A 19,527-nucleotide genomic window follows, 5' to 3' on the forward strand; every position below is an offset into this window, starting at 1 on the left:
CCACCTTGGTTGATCTCTCAGTTAAGAGACTCGAAAGAGAGAGAACTTGGCCATTCTAAGAATCAGAATTGTAAATGAAATATCAAAATGCCTTGAGAAAGGCCTTTCTGAGGATTTTACTAAAGATAAATACTGCAGGAAGGGGAGAGAGAGAGAGCGAGAGCTCAAGGATTCAAAAATCCTTGAAGAATGACAGATACTTTGAAAACACAATTTGGTTGAAAATATAAAAAGCTGGAAGTGCTTCTGAAAAAAAAAAAAACCACAGGGAAATCAGAGAATACTCTCTAGCTAATAGTTAGTGGAGATCAGCGGTAAATATAAATTTCCGTGATTCTTTTGTTCAACGTATAACGCTATGAGGTAGTAGGAAGAAAACAAGAGTACACCTTGGCTGAGTGTTTGTTTGTTTGTTTGTTTTTTTTTCCTTCTCACATCAAAACTGTGGATTCTCTGATTTGAGAGTTTAGAAGTAGAAGAGATTTCCGGAACACTTGAGAAAGAGCAATTAAGCGTGCTGATTGTAACTTTTAGCCACACCGCGTTCTCAGGCAGGGAGTGTTTCAATAAAATATATGTAACTTAGAGCCAGCTCTCTGGTGTTTGAATCTAGGCTTTGCTGGGAGGATAAGGCCCTGCTGCTGCTGCTCCTTGAGCCTCAGTGGCATCGTCTGTAACTCGGGGATGGAGAACCCATCCTATGGAGTGACTGTGACAGCTAATGTGAATGAATGTAGAGCATTCCAAATGGGAAACCTTAGGGACGCCTGGGGGGCTCAGCAGTTGAGCATCTGCCTTTGGCTCAGGTTGTGACCCCGGGGTCCCGGGATCGAGTCCCGCATCAGGCTCCCTGCATGGAGCCTGCTTCTCCCTCTGCCTGTCTCTCTCTCTCTCTCTCTCTCTCTCTCTGTGTGTGTGTGTGTGTGTGTGTCTCTCATGGATAAATAAATAAAGTCTTAAAAAATAAAATAAAATAGGAAACCTTAAATAAAAGGCGCATTAAATGATACCATATTCCCTGGTACTCTGCGCAAACTTCAACAACATGAGTTTGACTTGGGGAGGGGAGACGGGGTGGCTGCTAAGGAGGTGTTATTGTAGAGACAATCGTGCAGATTCAGGGAAATGTCTTTTTAATTCTTATTAGGAGGGGGTCACGATTATTCTCATCTCCTCCGTGTAGGAGGAGAGCGGACACTCGGTTGTGTGGCTGAGATAGCCCAGGGAGCCACCACACATTCTCTTTCAGATTCAACCTCCAGTGACAGTGTTTGTGCGGATCCTCTGCTAAGTACTTTTCTCCATTTCTGAGTGCAAATGCCTGGTGGCTGGGGGCCAGTTGCTTGCAAGGTCTTAACTCGTGCTCAGGATACAATGTTTTGTGCATTATCAGGGGCTGTTCTTTTTGCCTAGAAAATTTGCGGTTTGAGGTTGTTTTATATAAGACACATTTGCGTTTATTTTATCTTAATTTGTTTGCAGAATGAGGAGCACTGAACACAAAGTTACAGATGTATGGTAGAAACATCGGGAAGCCGGCCGTCTTACAAAAAGGGGTTTTATAACCTCAGGTATATTGGCATATAATTTGCAGATTCTTCTGCCATTTCTCAGTGGAAACGATAGAAAAGAATCTGAATTTCAGCAGAAAGCTCTCAGAGAATGAATAAGGACTATGGTTTGAAATATTTACATACAAATATTTGGAAATACGGTGGTGCCAGTTGGATGAGAGTGTTTGTTTGTTTAAGCATTTTAATTCCGAATTACAGCTCACAGGTATTTCGGGAGTAGAAGTATATACAGTCATTAAAGTCATTTAATATAAGGGTTTACTTTTATTAATTGTATGCCAGCGGAGCACAATGGCAGAGGGAAAGGAGAGATTATTGAAACATAAATAGTATTCTTTTTTTTTTTTTTACTAAGATTCCTAGTGTAATAAGGCTTTATTGTCTCTTCCGTTCATGAGATTTTTCTCCACAACAAACTGCTTAGTAGAATTTGAACATTCGAATAGTGCAGCCGACTAATTTCTAAACGACTCCTCTGCTCTCCAGCCACGAGGTTTCGGTAAGGCTGGTTGTGATCCCTTGGTAGTAGTTTCCCTCTGGTGGTCATTAGTCTCTCCCCGTGCACTTTTTGGGAGTGTACCCGCCCCACGTAAGAATCTTCCAAGATCACGGTGGGGTCCCCACGAGACGGTGCGGGCCTTGGTTCTCGATGCAGAAAAGCTGGGCAACAGGTCTCAGTGCTGGGTGGATTTTGCGAGGAAAGCTTTGGAATCCTTGGGGGGCATTGTACGCCCGTAGGCCCTCTCCCTCGGCCTTGTCGGTTGGTTGTTCGTGGCGTGGATGAATTAATTCCACTCTGCAGGTTGGTAAGGAGCGGCCTGAGAGTGTCGGAGTTGAGCCCTAAAAGATGGCAAAGGCTGCAAAAGTAAGATCCTAAGGGGCACGAGGAAGGTGGCCCATCGCGCCGGGTCCGGCCTCCTAAGGCCGCTGCCCTCACACCTGCCGCCGCCACCAGGCCCGGAGCCCGGGGAGGGGGCAGCTGGGCACCGACGCCCCCTGGCAGGACAGCAGGCAAAGCGTTCAAGGGCTGGTACACTTTAAAGATGCCTCTGACTGCCAGACTGCTTTAGATCTCATTACAGCATAATTAGGGACATTAAAGTTAGTTCCTTTCCACGTCCTTTGGCCTTCTTTCCTCATGGGCACGAGGATGAGGAAGTGGGTGCAGGTTGCCGTGTGCAGGGCAGTAGTGAGTGTGCACTTGTGCATCTCCCCACGTCTGACCCTGAGGCTTCGGGGATTCCTGGAGCTCATGCAATCACCTGATACAAAACTTTTCATTTAAAGGTGAAATTACTCCTCGGAGAGTTTTCACCAAAGGCAAAAAAGCACAAAAATTCTTCTCCTCCTCTCTCCATGCCTCATTACACAGAAATAGAGGATTCAGTGTTTGAAAAATTATCATTTTTGTCAGTTTTATTTGTGGTACGTGAGAAGTGGGAAATCTGGGACCCAGTTTAACAGACGCTGTCTCTTGTACCATATACCTAGACACCCAGGTGTATATGCACGTGTCTGTGTATTTCGGGCAATGCATCACAGTTGCTAGGTTTTAGGGTTTTAGAAATCGACCTTATTTGATGCCGAATCAGACACCCTTCTGCTATGAGGGAAGACGCCGGCTGACCCCAGTGTGGTGAGCACCATAACTAAGGGATAATTGGGTAATCGCCGACATGCGTTCCTAGATTAAAAGTTCACAATGGAAATATGGTAGGGCTGGGAGAGGCAGTGTGGTGTCTTGGTGAGAGCCGCGGATTCTGAGTGGGGATGCTGGATTTCCATTGTTTCACCCCTAATTTGCCATCTGCCCTGAGTCACCAAAAATCAGCCATCGGGCCTCCGTTAAGTGGGTTAGCAATAAGCACCTCTTATCGCGCGCGGCGTTCAACAGGGGCTCAAGCAGAACCTGGCAGGCCTGCACGCTTGGCAGAGGAGAAGGCGTGGCGGGCGGGGAGAGGGAAGGAAATGCGAAGGAGGAGGAGAGTCCAGGGAGAAAGTCGGAAGAAGTGTGCGAGGGAGATAACCTTGTGAGGAGTGGGCCACCCTGGGGGACACCTCAGGCCACCGCCAGGCTTCCCCCGGCACAGCACCCGCCTCCCGACTTTATCATCTTTCAGCAGGCCGGAGCGTGGACTTAGGAGAGGCTTCGCTTCCAGAACCACTCTCAAGCACATCTTCACGCGGCCCCTGAATCCACGGCCTGTGTGCACACTCAAGTATTAATCTGTGAGCTTCTGGTATTTAAACATATCTAAAAGCTTAAAGGGTAAGAGGACAGTTTCACTGTGTTAAAACAAAACACGCTGCCCAAACTTGTCATGCTTAAGTGAATTTGCTTAATGATTTCCAGGGATTTTTTTTTTTTTTTTAGAAATCTGTGTAAAGAATTTTATACTTTTATTCCGAATGACCTGAATTGGAAGCTGGATAGACGCAGCCTCAGAGGAGTATGTCTTGAGAAGGAACAGGTTTTACCCAGGGCTCTAGCAAGGCATAGGTGCTTCTTGGTGGTTGAATGAGCCCAGTGCTTATCCTGTAGGCTGGGGTTGTCAGGCAGATGCAAGTGGGGCCACCGCGATTTTTAAATAGGGCTTTTAGCCTGTCAGACTCTGAGCAACTCATAAATAAAGCGGTCCCAGGACTGCCAACTTCTCAGCTCCAGGGACGTGCTGGTAAACCTGTATCCCCTTCTGCAGCAGTCCCCGAACCCCTTCCCTCCTCCTCTCTCCGTGTACGGATCCCTCTGGTTCCTTTTTCTCCCAGATGGCATCGTTGAGTGGGGGACATATAAGGCCTGGTTTCTGCTGAAGTTCTGCACCTCTCAGGGTCCTGAGAGACACTGCTGAGACAGACGTGCGGAGTCGAGGGGAGGGGACGCGTCCCGCGTGGCCGCCAGGGAGCCCCCCCTGCCGTGGCTCCTGGACAGGCACAGGCCTGCGAGTGCAGGTGCCAGCGCAGTGCAGGCAACGGGAACGTGAGCGCGGGTGCGCAGGAGCGCGGGGCACACGGGTGCGCTCTGCCCGTGGACTGGCGACTCCCCTGGTCTGGAGGGACTGGCATTGTTCCCTTTGGGAGCCAAGCCAGCTCTTGCAGGCCACTAGAGATCATTTGCTAAAGAGACCCTGGTGGTTTGAAAAAAAAAAAAGGTGAATGCACTTCTCAGAGAGAAAGCACCTGCAGATAGGTGCAGACCAACTTCACCTTTGGAGCCCCGTGATGATTTACTTCATCAGTTTCTGCATAGCTGCTAGCTGACCTCTTCGGAGTCGAGATCACCGGGCTCTCATTATCTATACCTTTTTGACTGGGACTGGTAGGGTGGAAATTTTGAAGAACGAAACCCCACTATTTTTGGTCTGGGGGAAAAAAATGATTCTGACATCATACTGATGTGATAAACGACCAACTGAGAAGATATGTCAAAGTACTTTGTATACTGCAGCGTGATTTATAAATATTAGGCATCAAATTAAACTTGATGGGGTGGGGAGGAGCAAACCACCTGTAAAATCATGTTATTTGAAGGTGAAAATAAGATCAGTGTGCATTCCCTGAGCACACAGCAGCTGGGAGATAGCCCAAGGCATACTCAGGTGAGCTGTTCTTTCCAGGGGGTCTATAAACTGAATACACCTGTATGTAGATATTTCAGGTTGGACCAGGTCAACCTATGTCATTACATTAAAAGCGTTCGTAGCTGTCATTTATTGAGTGCTTGCTGCATGCCTGGAAATATACATGTTGTGCCTACAGAGGGTCATTATTATTATTATTTTTTTAAATTGGGATGTGATTGATAAAGGAGCCTTTTTTGGTCCCCATTTATGGATTAGGATATCAAGAGTTAGGGAGGATGTGACTTGCCTAAAGCCGTGTAAGTGGTGCAACCAGATTTCAGCTGGGATATGGCTACCTTCAAATTTCCTTTCTTTTGACTGTGTTATATTGCAACTGAGTATGTATATATATGTATATATATATGATTTCATAGATATAGAAATATGAATATATGTATAAATATCAATTGTATATGAACATATACTTATATATAAATATATATGATATATATAAATATATATGTGTATGTATATATATGTACACACACACACATACATATAGAAATATTTTTTTTTTATTTTTTTATTTATGATAGTCACAGAGAGATAGAGAGAGGCAGAGACACAGGCAGAGGGAGAAGCAGGCTCCATGCACTGGGAGCCCGACGTGGGATTCGATCCCGGGTCTCCAGGATCGCACCCTGGGCCAAAGGCAGGCGCCAAACCCCTGCGCCACCCAGGGATCCCCACACATACATATATAAAAAAGATTTTAGTTCATTGAGAGAAAGAGCAGAAGGGAGGGGCAGAGGGAGAGGGAGAGAGAGAATCCCAAGCAGACTCCACACCAAGCAGGGAGCCCAACTCAGGGATTGATCCCACAACCCTGGAATCATGACCTGAGCCAAAATTGAGTTGAACACTTAACCAACTGAGCCACCCAGGCACCCCTAACCCCTAGTATATTTGTATATATGTATATATATATATATATACACATATATATACATACACACATCACTATATATATATGTATATATACGTATGTGTGTGTGTTTGTGTGGATGCAGGTGCATGAAATGTTTTTAAATTGTGCAAATCATTTTTCAGATTTTTTTTGGTGATATTTAATATAGGAGATCACAGTATCACATGACAATTTAACACAAGGGTCCTTTACATATCACTTAAGTCATCCATTTGTTCGTTCAGAAATATATCTGTATTTAATGTGTTGTAGACACTTTCCTGGGACGGAGGTGTAAGGATGAATGAGATAAAGTTCAGGACTTCAAAACATTCATAGTGTAGAATTCTACAGGACACCACAAAACAAGATGGGGGTGAAATGATAGAAGTGGGCGTGAGGTGCTGTTCGTGCTCAGGGGAGAGGAACCGCACTCATCCTGGGGGAAGTGTGTGTGTGTATCAGGGAAGGCTTTCTGAGGGAGGTGTTAGCTGAGCTGAAACTTAATTAGCAAGTAGGGAGTAATTAGGGGCTGGGGCCAGGAGTGATGGTGGTGGTGGGGGGGGGGGCGCGAGGATGATTGGCCTGGAGGGACAAGCAGAACGTATCTGCCAGAAACCACTTCCTGGAGTACAAGGAGCAGTTGAGGAACGGTCCTCAGGAGGTGGACCATGAGGGCTCGCTATATGAGGGCCAAGGGCCCCAGACTGTAGTATTCTGTAGGCAGTAGGGAGCCGTTCATTCATTTAACAAACATTTCCTGAGTGCCAGCCACGTGCCGGGCACTGAGCTTGATAGGCAAGATGCAATGACAAGCAACAATGACCAGTTCCTGTCCTCATTTCTAGTGGAATTGAACTGAGAAGTGATTTGACTGAACTCTTTAGAGCTGGGAGGGACTGAACAAGACCAGCAATCAGAAAGGTGAAAAATGAGAGATCTATTTGTGAACTATTTAGGGGTAAAAGTGAACGAGACTTGATGACTGATTGAATGTGGCAGCGGGGAAGTAGAGAGGTGTCATGGATGATCCTCAGGCTTATGCCATGGATGGATGGCGTTATGCCAACTAGGATCAATAACAAAGAAGAACGGGTAGGATGTTGGTCGAGAGAGGAAGAATTTAGCTATGGACTTGTTGAGTGAGATGAACATATTCGCACGGAGGTGGTTTAGCAGGTGGTTGGGCATGCAAGTCTAAAGACCAAAGAAGAGATCCAGAGACACAGATTTAGAGGCATGTGGGTGAGAACTCAAATCACAGTAGTGAAAGGAATTGTCTAAAGAAAACATGAAAGGTGATATGAGGACCAGAAGTTATGCCTCAAATTAAGGCCTAGATAGAAAAAGAATGGGAAAGCTCTAGGGAGGAAAAGTTACCAATGGATAGCTTTATCCGTGGGGAAGGATAGTGTGGGAAGTCGCAGTTCATCTGTTGGAATATTGGTGGGATGGTAAATGATGAGCGGTTCAGCTTAGTTCCCTAAGCCGTGACCGAGTGCTTAGCATGCACCATACATTGTGCCGAGCCAGGAAAGAACAAGATAGAGAAGATCCAGGTATTATCCTTGCCCTGGAGGAGCCTGTGGTCAAGGAGGTCACTGCCTCTATCTGACTACCAGATACCAGTATAATTGCCTTATAAATAAAAAATACCACTCAATGAATCTTAGCATAGCATCATTTAAAAAACTCCTTATTTTCAAGCATTCTTAAGAAATGATAGAAGGCCTGAGAGTGTTCAGCCATTGAAGAGAGAAAACATGGGGGAGAATCATTGGCTTGCTCCACATATTTATTTATTTTAAAGATTTTTTTTTTATTTTTATTCACGGGAGACATAGAGAGAGAAGCAGAGACACAGGCAGAGGGAGAAGCAGGGAGCCTGATGTGGGACTTGATTCCACGACCCCAGGATCACGACCTGAGCCGAAGGCAGATGCTCAACCACTGAGCCACCCAGGCGTCCCCCACATATTTAAAGGGCTCCTCAACTAGACAAAGTGTGAATGGAAATTAGATGGAAATGAAACTGGTTTGTATGCTGCATATTTATATATTGACCAGGAACTTTCTGATGATGCGATGCCTCTAACTGGCCACCTCCATTTATTCAAAAGCAATAAGGTCTGGAGGACCACTGGCTCTCGATGTCAGGTGAAAGTGTTGGCCCCACGATCATGAAGGTCGCTCTAGCCCTAGCTCTTCCACCTGGCCCTGTGTCTGCTACAGCAGTGATCCTCAGTCTTTTAAAGAATCACATGCCCCTTTGACAATCTGATGAAAAGTCGTGGACACTCTCCCCGGGGGAGAAGAATGCAAGTGTGTCCATAAACACAATTATTGCTAAGACAAGACCCTCCCTCCCCACAACCCCCACCCCCACCCCAACACGCACCGAAGTCTTTAGGAGGTCTCCGGACTTTGGGTTAGGACCTCTTGTCCTAATGGATCTCCAGTAGATGAGAACATAGGCGTCGCTTTCTCTGAAATTATGTACGTTGAAGAAAAAAGCCTCTCGGGGCCCTAATTTAGAACCGTGACTACGGTTTGCCATACATCTAATGCAATGCATCATTGATTTTATTCTGTCAACCTTACTTTACAAGTGGCCCCAAGCAACTCACAACTTCGCAGATATATGTACATAATCGTATGCACATATTTTATTTTAAAAATAATGATGACGCTGTTTGGTGTAACCACTGAGAGTCACAGAGATATACGTTACTGTAGCTGAGATTCTCGAGTAGATGGATTTTGGGGGAGCTCTTTCTGATTAGGGCTGCCTTACATATTTATGCCAGAAGGGTTCGCGAGCTATTTCTGAGACTTAGACTTTAATCATGCTTAATGAACTGAACTAAACATAATTCTTGTTCTGTTTTGGTAACCTTGTGGATTTCTCCTGATGCTCAGTTTTGTATGACTCTACCGTTCTTGAAATGCTAATACCCGAAATGCTAATTCAAGAGAGGACCACAAAAGTTAGCTCTCATGCCGGAGGAGGGCATTCAGGAACCACAGGCCCCTCTGGACTGACTGAGCGAGGCCGCGAGACGAGTGAGATGAGGTGGGAAAATACTGGCTCCCACCTTCGGGGAACACACAAATTTAAACATATAGGTTGCACAAAATTTGGATAAACTGAGGTGGAATCCAACATTTCTTGCATGAATGCCTGTATAATGTGGCGATAGCTGTGAGAAAAGAGGAGCCCGGCATCTAAGACCCAACACAATGAAAATGCAATGAATCGGAATGCCTCACAGATCATAGCGGAATCAGAATTTCCAGCAAGGAAAATCTTTTCATGGTGAATTAAGTGGTGGATGAAGAAAAATGGTGATGAAAAAAGGTAGGCACAGATCACAAACACTGGGCTCAAGGCTCACTGCTGAAGATTTAAGAACCTTAGCTAAAGCTATGCAGAATAGAATGTGGAAAATTGAATTTACTAAACAATTAAGCATTGAATTAATCTACATCCTGCACAGTAGAAAAGTGGGGGAGGGAGCAGAGCGGAGCTGAATAAATCAGTGGAGCTCATTAAAAGATAGTGAATATATCAGGTCTGTGGTAGCATAAAGGAGGACAGTTTCCTGTATAACACGGAATGATTCTTGGGTTCTAAGTCACCTTTCTGGAGTCCCCAGTCTTAATCAGATTAACCAACATGCCTCTGATGAGGTTCTTCTGTCGCCCTGTATTTTAGCTTGTTATCGGTAGCTTTTCTATTAATTACGAGTCAGATCGCCAGTCAACACTGGTAGTGAGGGACCACATAAATAAAATGAGAGAGCCCAGGAGATGTCACTCGCAGGATCTCATGCATCGTGAAACTCCCGCGGGTTCCTGCAGCCTCCCACATGCCTTGCCGGTCTTTTGTTCAATTACAGTTAATGCAATACTTTGCCATTTTCTCCTTCTAATTATATTTTCAAGTGGGATTTGTAGCACAGAGAAAAACATCCTTTTACATGTCGAGGCACCGGGGTTTTGTGCCTGGCATTGTCTGTCCCCTGGGTGCTGTACCATTCTTTCTGCAGAGCTCTGAATAAACAAGTCCCCCTTTTAGAGCTGCAGTTGGACAAACTGAAAATTATGCGTTAACTGTTTGCATTCTGAGCAGGTGTTCCCGATCACGTCCCCCAGCGTTCTCCTGACGGGCCGCCGAATGCGTGTCTGTCTGTCGGAAAGCCCTTCTCTCCCAGCTCTCGGGTCTTTTAGGCGCAGCCCCCGCGGGTCCATCAGCACCGTTTCTGAGACCGTGCGTGGAACGGTTGAGTCCAACCTTGCGACTGGTGGATCTTTCTGCGACTTTATTTGATTTGGGGGCCGGGGAGCGGTGGAGGGGGGGGTGCGCGTCAATCTTCTGGCCCAGTTGGGTGGCAGGCAAGCATCCTTTTCGGGGACAGGGAGTCTTCCCTGGATCCCTCTACAGCAGGCCTCTTGGGTGGGATCTTCCCTCTTCTCTCCCCCTGGGTGTCAGGAACATTCTATCTCAGCCTCTCTTATCTTCTCTGGGACCGAAGACACCTCTCAAGGCATAAGCAAAGCTCACTTTGATTTTGCGCGGCACGTTTAAACCGAAGCGGGCTCGGGGGGGGGTGGGGGGTGGCCCGTAAACTTTCCTAGGACAACAGTCCCGAACCGTGACGCCCTAGGGCTGAAACGACACAGATGTATTTTACAGGCAAGCTCACCCTGCCTTTGCCCCCTGATAATCTTGAAGACAAATCCCGCTTCCCAGCCAAGAACCAGCTTTCTCTTCTGCATCGTTCCTACTGTGCAGGATGACCAGTGACTCATCAGGCTGTTTCTGAAAGCTAGCACTAAAAGCTAATTAAAATCTTTTCTGGTGATAAAGGGAGATTTGGGAGAAGTGTTGCCATGATTGTTTTCCCCAAGAATTTAATTTACTGCCAATTTTTTCCTATCTGAATGTTACTTTCAAATGCACCCAGTGATAAGAAGCAACATCTGTTTTCCGTTCAATAGTACAAGGAGGCTCGGCATGGGGCTGAGTGTACACAGTCCATGTGAATCTATTGTTATTCTCATTCCTTTTTTGTCCCCGTGCCCGGTCCATTTGCCATGTACCATCCGGCAAACAGCTGACACATACTAGCTATTATGGACCTCGGCCTAATTGTGAGGTCTTCAAAGCTTTGCCATGTTTGTCTTCCAGGATGAATCAGAGGCCTCTAGAAACCACAGTGCGATAGACCATTGCTCTCCGTTTGCATTTTCAGGGTAGTAGCAGACTGTCGTGCCAGAGGGTTGGTTGGTGTTAAAAATACAGTCAGGATCCAGTGGCAGCAGCCCCCGCCCCCGCCCCCGGCCCCGGCCCCAGCCCCGGCCCCGGCCCCGGCCCCCTTCTCTGCCTGGAATGTTTCTGTTTTCCTTGGTAAGAAAGCACTTGCTCACGGAGTAACTATTCGTCGATGCTCTTTTAGCCCAGAAGCAGAAATCGGCCCGAGTTACAGGTGCCAGCGTAGCTCCGAGCTGGCACCGTTCGTGAAGGGGGACGGGGGAGACGGCCCGGCCGTCCCTGGCAGCCTCCGGGGGCTTTGTCACTGCCTGACGGGATCCCACCGGACCACTGTTAACCGACCACTCCGTTTGGATTTCTGATTTGTGCCCCCGCAGCCCTCTTGGAACAGAGATCACGATGACACGGCATCCACTCGTTCCGGAGGAACCCCGGGCCCTTCCAGCGGTGGCCACACATCACACAGTGGAGATAACAGCAGTGAGCAAGGTAGGAGAGGAGTTCTCACTCTCTTTTGCTACTCGTTTCATTTTTAAGGGTTGAAAAGTCCGAAATGTCCACTTAGCTACCATTTGTACACGTTTTCCTAGAACATCAACCCCTCCCAGTACGGGAATCAGCTTATCTTATTTTGTTCTCTGGGCCCTTTCTTCTTCTCTGCCATTCCAGCTGCCCAACTGCCTGTCACCCGGCCACCTCCCTAAAAACAGGGTGGCTGAGTTGGCTGAGGACAAGACTAGGGTAGATGGGAAGTTCAAACGTGCGGAAATAGTCTGCCACCAATGGCCTGCGATACAAATAAAGAGTATTGTTATTACTCGCCCTTAGAGCCTTTCAAGAGATGGTGAAGAAACATCTTCCAAGATTCCAAGTCAATGGCGTCTTCAGACGCTTCGAAGGCAGTGGGCCTTTTAGGGGCACACATCGGGCTCCCCCCTCCGTTGGGTTGAAGCCATTTTCCCGGGTTTACTTACCCGAATCTCTTAAGCATTCGACTTTACTGCAAAGTCAGACTCTAGGCAATTAGAAGAAAATGAGAAGAAGCCAGATCAGTGTAGCTCATCTCGTTCCTTGAATGCACACGCCTGTGCGTGTAGTTGGGTGTCCGTGGGTGTGCATGCCTGACCGTGACTAGTAGGAAATAAAGTTTTAACGTAAAGTTAATCTTCTGCAAAAAAAAAAAAAAAAAAAAAAGGTGAATGAGTATTCAGATGCCTTGTACTGGCTTCCGTGAGACCTGCTGCAGTGGAATTGTGTGTTCAGTCAGCGCAAGCTAAAGCTTAAGAGAGAATTCTCTATCTGAAGATAAAAAGACGGCTTTATTGAGGTTGACTCTGAGCCCACAGTAGGTGCCTACTTTAAAATCTGGTTTGATGATTATGTTTCATCGGAGTGCCGTTAGCAAAAGAATTTTGTTTTCTCACAGACATTGGGCTGTACCCATTAGAACTGCAAAGTCTAAAATGAATCTGACATAATTCATTCGAAAACAAAACCAGGAAGGTTCCTTTCTTTCTTTTTTTTTTTTTTTTCTCTTTTTTTTTTTCTTTTCTTTTTATGGCACATGTATGCTCTCTGGACTGGGAATTACTTCTCCACACATAATTTTAAGCATTCGAGATATAGTATTGTTCAAAGAAAAGTTGCTGACTTCACCACAATTGTAAGCGTAGTGAAAATGGAGCCCAGGATAGTAAACCAGTTCAGAGCTGAGGCAGAAACATGTAACCTCTGACCTCTGACTTTTACTGGAAAATGATATGCAGCATAAGAATCCATGGGGCCTTTTCTCTTTCAAGTGTGTGTGTGCATGTGTGTGTGTGTGTGTGTGTGATGGTGTTGCTGCTCACGGGGCTGTCGTGAAGATGAGGTCGGCACTTTCAATATGAAGCCCTATTCTCAGCTCATTCCATGAGTTTTCAGAAAGGCGTAAGTGGAGTCTAAATTCTTCTTTGGACACTTCAGAATTGGCACATGAGGTCGTAGCTTCTTGTTTTGTTTGTTTTTCATTTTTTGCTCTACAAGATAGACACCCACACCCACACCCATATACATCTCTGTCTAGGAACAGGTGGGTGGTTTAGCTGCTGCTGTGAAGGCTTGCAAACTGCTGAAGTGTCCTCGAATTTAAAATTGTAGCATATAGGGACGCCCGGGTGGCTCGGTGATTGGGCGTCTGCCTTCAGCCCAGGGTATGACCCCGGGGTCCTGGGATCGAGTCCCACGTCGGGCTCCCTGCATGGAGCCTGCTTCTCTCCCTCTTCCTGTGTCTCTCATGAATAAATAAATACATCTTAAAAAAAAAATCGTAGCATATATGCTTTCTCAAAGATAATCTGATAAAAGGATTTTGAGGAGGCAAAGGCCCTGTCCCAGCTCTTCCCCAGTGACATGTCACAACAAGGAATTAGGAATTTTGCATGTTTCCTTTTCCTTCAACAAGTGTTCTGCAAAGGCCAATGTAATGATGAATTTCATTGTAAGCCGGAGACGTCTCTCTCTCACACTACCTGAGCTTTCGACTTACCTCGGTTCTCTTTATATTTTTTCACATAAGACCACCCCCTATTCTGCGTCTTAAGAGTCTTCACGTAAGCGGTATCATTTGACGGCGCTCCGGTGGGCCTTTCTACAACGACCCTTGTGGGCCCCGCGCTTCATCCCTTGCTAACTGCAGGATGATGCGTCCCAGGGTCATCGCCACTCCTTCTCTGCATTTCCATGCCGCCCACGACCCTTCTAAACCTCTTCTCATCCCTGAGACCTGTGGGGCTGGGTCTTTGTGCAGCCTTCGGATTAGCTGCGCACGGTAGCTTTTCCATGTTTGCCCTGGCAGCCGTAGACGCGTGAGCTGTGCCAGCATTTGGCCCGTAGTGCATGTCCTAAATAGTTATTTACACAGTTTGAGTCCATTTTAGTCAACTGGGTAAATAACAGCCCTCTTCAAAAGATTTATAAATCCATAAATATGTCTTTATACATACCCAATAGACAGAAATAACTCAATCTGTCAAGAATATATCCAAAGAGGTGTTTCCCCCACAGGCTGGAGTAATACATATTTTAAAACTTTCTCTACTGTATTATTTGTACTTGTGTTTCTTTTTCCTCATTCCTTTTCATTTTTCACCACTTCATTATGGCACCTGTGGCACCAAAAAAAAAAAAAGAACTAGTCTTCAGTTAAATAACCTTATCTGGACAAGACGTAGGCATACGACAGGCTGTATCTCAACTGAGTCCTGTCCTTTTGGACTTCCAAAGTAAAAATAAATAAACACATACATTAAATAAGTCATTCAGGAAATTCGTAATGTTCTGACAGATTTCAAAATACAGTGACAATTCCTAGTTAGCCTTCCAGCAATTTGGGGGATTTTGAGTGCCTGATGACTTGCCAAGTTAGCGGCCCTTGCGACTGATGGAATAGTTTTAGTCCAAACTTTTACCTAAGCATAAGAAAATAAAACAGAAAGTCCAATGCTGGGCATTTTAAAAGAGCATATGTAAGATATATAATCAAGAAGACCCTAAAGATGATTACTCTTCAGAGATTTAATGTTTATTCGCGAGGTACATCACACATCTTTCCCCCAACTCAAATTGTTTATCACGGGAACTCTTCCTGTGGCATCTACTTTTCATTTGATTTAACACTTGTGGCCCTTTGCCGGAAATTGAGTCTTTAATAGTGAGGCTCCTTTATAAAGCTGGCATTTGGAAGGAAGGCCAGACATCTGTATTTGGTGGTGGTGGTGGGGGTTCTGCTGCTGTTGCTATGGCATCGGTTTTGTGTACACCTTAACTTCCTCAAAGCACTCCCAAAGATAGGAGGTTGAATTTTGATTTTTATCCCTATCATTTGCCCCCTTTCCCATTTCAGAAGGGAAAAAAGTAAAGCTCAGAAATGTGGAAGTAACTGTCAGACTCAGCCTTAGGATCTTGTCTCTTGGCCTTGCTTTGTAAGTCCTGTAGGATGGGGACCCCAGGCCGCGTCTCATAAATAAGATGAGGTGCACATTGGCAGATACGCGACTCTCTCACGTCTTTTCTGTCCCACCGTGGGCAGCTGCCCTGCTGACCACAATCAGGGCCTCCTCTAGGAAGCGCGTGGTCTGGAGCAGGAGAACACCACGCCCACCTGGTGCCTTTGCCCCACCGAATTTGAACTCTTTCCCGGGAGGCCTGTTGCAGTCACTCTACAACTCGCAAGCAGCTTTAGCCGTGACTGACCACATTTTGCATTTGGGCACGCCTTCCTTTTTTTTTTTTTGGTTCAAAGTCAAGAGAGATGAGTATATGATAGTAATAAAAGAATCCAGTAACATATTAAGGGGTGTCAGCGTAGGCATGTCCATCTCTCACTTTGTAAAGGAGATCACAGAGGTTCAGAGAGGCTGGGAGACTTGCCCAAAGTCACCTACCAGGTGGTGGTAGAGTCGGGACCCGAACCCACACAGTGTGACTCCAGAGCCCAAGCTCCCCATGCCCGTGTCCCCCGGTGATTTACTGTGGCCGGGAATGGAAAACAGACCATCGGTGGACACTCTTCCTGTTAAGCCCAAGTTGAGATCTCTTTCCCCAGTGTGGGCACTGGGCCCGCCCTGTCTCTGTAGTGGTGATGGAGCTGTGAATATGCCAGAACCGGCGTTAGCCTCAGGGGGGTTATACTCTGCTGGGGAGTGAGAATCTAGTTTTGTGTGTGTGTGTGTTAAGTGGAATGATTGAGGTATTTCCAGCGGACCGTGATGATTGATATGATTAATTTGTATTATGCATCAAGAGCCTATACCATTTCACTCATTCAGAGATTTACTGAGTGGAGAATAGGAGCAGACAAAACAAATAAGGGCATCTCTCTTGCAGAGCATTTCCCATTTACAGCTCATCTCATTTTCCTCTTTTGTGAGGAAGAAGAAAAAGTATTATTTCTACGTCGAAATTTGATGTAAAACATCTCAAGTCTAAAGGGCTTTAATGATCGCTGAAACCTCTAAGACCCACTTCTGAACTTCTCGTTTTTGGGGGCAGGACTCAGTTCCACAATAGTATCTTGGCTCCCACTTAAAAAAAAAAAAAAGAAGAAGAAGAAGAAGAAGGCCAAGCCAGCATGTTTCTTTAAAGAGGAATAATTGAAAAGCACTGCTATTTCTTTCTAATAATGTGTCAATAGTTGTAATGCCTCCCAGTGTCCCTCCCCGCCCTCCCACCCCCGCTCCAGCTTTTGTATGAGTTCAGGGAACCTATAGGCGGAAGGCAATCCCATTTATTATTGAAGGGAATCTGAAGGCAGTTGTTCCAGGCTTGGGAGGCCAGCAGCACAGCCGGGCCTGGAGGAGGCGGGGAGGGGCGGGGGCGGCGGGAAGGGCCACGTTATGTTCCAGATGACTAAGCAAGGATTTATATACCAGCTCGCCTTTTTACATGAAGAAGAAAAGTAATAACAGCCCAAACCCGGGCATTGGAAACAGTCAGCTGTCCGATGAATAATGGGATAGGTGGCAAGGCGCGCTCTGATTGGGTGTCTTAATGAGCACATTTCTCCCAGAGTTTGGGCTGCAGTTCCCCTTGACCTTTGCCCTTTATTGACCAAACTGACACTTCATTTTTCACATACTTCCAATTATGGCTCGGCTTAAGTGTCGCCCTCCCTCCTTTATTTCTTTCCTATGGACGACTCGAGAGCGGTGCAGGCCACAGAAGATATTTTAATTTGACAAACTACCCGCAAGCAAGTCAGGTTTGGGATGTGATCTCTAATCTGCAGGTTTTCAGATGAAAACACAAAGTGAACGCTGCTTGTTTAGGAACAGTTTTCTTTCTTTTTGTTTTGTTTTGTTTTGTTTTTGTTTTTAAATCCCGACAGATTTTTAAAACAGTGTTTATAATAACCCAAGAACCCTGTGAATCAAACAAATGTTTGTTTGGGGTTTTTTTTTTTTTTTTCATTCCGTCTGTCTGTCGGTCAGGGTAGCTTGAACGATCTCTGTTTGCTCACACTTACTTCTTAAGTCTTGCACTTCTGCGGGGACTTCTTGGATTTCAGTGGTGCCCTCAGGTTTTTTTTTGACTAACACGCTTCGGAGAGGAAAGTAAAATATCATTGTGACCGCAGGCCTCGGCCCTCAGACCACGGCAGCCCCGCGTGTTACTTTGGTTACATTTCATGTGGGTCTGCAGATGAAAGGGTGGCCCTTGCATGCAGTGGCAGGCGGAAGGGGGAAACGATTTCCTGACGGGAAGAAAAGTCAGGTGTAAAAAAGAAAGGGGAAGTGATTACATTCAGCAGATCCCTGTTATCAAAAGGTCCTTATCATTAACTTATCAAACACGTTGGATGAGATGCAGAGACAGAGAACTGTGTTCCCCAGAACACCTCTGCCATAGTCACCTTTCCTTCTCTGTTGACTCATCCAGTGCGAGTAACTGTTTGCTGTTCTCCATTCTCTTGACTTCTGGCACCACCAAAGCAGGTCATCTTAAAAACAAAGGAAAATAACTTCATCACCTAAAAAGTGGCGACTGTCTATTTAGGGGGGCACGCACTTGGCTGCGAGTGTTTGCGCGGAGAGTGCATCTTCCCCGACTAGTAGGGCGATATTGCTGGTAAGCTCCAGGTCAGTGTTTTTCATCTCGAGCCACTGAAAGACGCATTCGAAATTATTATTTACTCCCAAATATATTTCCCTCCGACACAGAAGTATTTGTTGCAGGGAGTGCAGGAAGTGTTACCTACTTTATTATGTAGCCCTCTGGCATATCCATGGCATAATTTTACTATAATATGGTAATAAAAGAATATGTAAAAGGCAGACAAAGGTTCTGTCTTTTCAGTAAGGTGACCTCTGTTACCAAGTAACTGCTTTACTTATGAGCTTATTAAAAACTCAAAAAAATGAGCTTTTCATACTTCACAGGCATTGATGTGAAAATGAGCTGTCCTGTGAGTAGTTTTCTTGATCATTTTTAGAACAATTGATTAGCCAAAGAGCTCCTGTCATTAGTTGACATTGACTGATACCAATTTGTCACAAGCTCTGAAGGTCAGCTAGACAGTTGGAGTTTCAGCCTGCCTTTGATTGACCTTTACTGATTCCATCCTCCTGTGATTGGCTTTGAATACGTCTGACCCTCGATTGGAAGAGACGGGGCATTAGCCGACAGGGTCATTTCTTATATTTTCTGTTGATGGCTCATTTTTATTTATGTGTGGACTCACGGTCCGGATATCTTATCAAATTCCTACTCTGATTTTTGAAATTTAAAAGGTATCGCACTTGTTAGGTACGGCCTTAAAATCGCAATTCAGTTTTTCCCCTTGGGTCGCGATGTGGTGGCGGGCTCCCTAAGTGATGCGGAGCTTGCTCCTGACGCTTGCCACCGTCACCTGTGCCGACAGCGGAGTTTTGTTGCAGGTGATGGATGCGAGCGAGTTGCATGGGTTTTCGTTGTTGTTGCTGCTGCGGTTGCCTCTTAAGAAACACCAGCTCCAGCGTGACTTGTAGAACTTCTGAGGTTATACCCCAATTCTCTCTGACTTTCCCAGAATTAATTACACTGGTCTCGCAAGAGTCATGTGATAGTTTTAAATAAAAAATGAGTGGTGAAGAATCATATGAATAATGATGTTATGTCAATTCATCATTTGGCTCTGCAGCCAGGAAGTGTGAAAACTTAAAAAAAAAAAAAATATATATATATATATATATAATCTTCTTCTCAGTTGCCCTCAGCCTGCTGTAAATCAGAGAAGGCCTCTCTGGCTGCAACAGCATTAGCTTTTTGGTGAGAGTGGAATATATTTTCTATTGTAGTGGACTCAGAGTTAGTTGTTTGTAATGCTCAGTCCTTTCTTTCCAGAGCTGGGAGGCATTTTTCCCCCAAGTGCATCACATATAAAAGAACATACTCCACACTCACATTAATAACATGGGTTTTAATGACAGAAATGGCAACCCGAGCTTTAAAAACCCAGATCTTAATGTGTCATTATTTGATTCTTTAACGCAGTTTGTAACTAAGGCCTTTCTTTTCTCTTATTCTCTCCCACTTTCTTTCCCTTCTTGATTCTGCATGGGGTTTTAAGCCATAAAGCAGTAACTTGTTTTTCAGGTCAGCCTTCCTTAGGCATTCCAGGGCTACCACACACAG

General features: G+C 45.6%; 1 protein-coding gene across 11 annotated transcripts in view; it reads left to right on the forward strand.

Annotated features, from left to right (window-relative positions):
* Positions 1-19,527, forward strand: part of MEIS1 (Meis homeobox 1) — a 144,165-nt gene that overhangs the window by 27,323 nt on the left and 97,315 nt on the right. For all 11 annotated transcript variants that reach the window (XM_041755626.1, XM_041755623.1, XM_041755624.1 and 8 more), the window contains one exon: positions 11,754-11,865. In XM_041755626.1, coding sequence (XP_041611560.1) covers positions 11,754-11,865 — 112 coding nt within the window. The remainder of the gene's footprint in view (positions 1-11,753; positions 11,866-19,527) is intronic.

Source organism: Vulpes lagopus, chromosome 5, assembly GCF_018345385.1.
Source record: "Vulpes lagopus strain Blue_001 chromosome 5, ASM1834538v1, whole genome shotgun sequence".
Taxonomy (NCBI): domain Eukaryota; kingdom Metazoa; phylum Chordata; class Mammalia; order Carnivora; family Canidae; genus Vulpes; species Vulpes lagopus.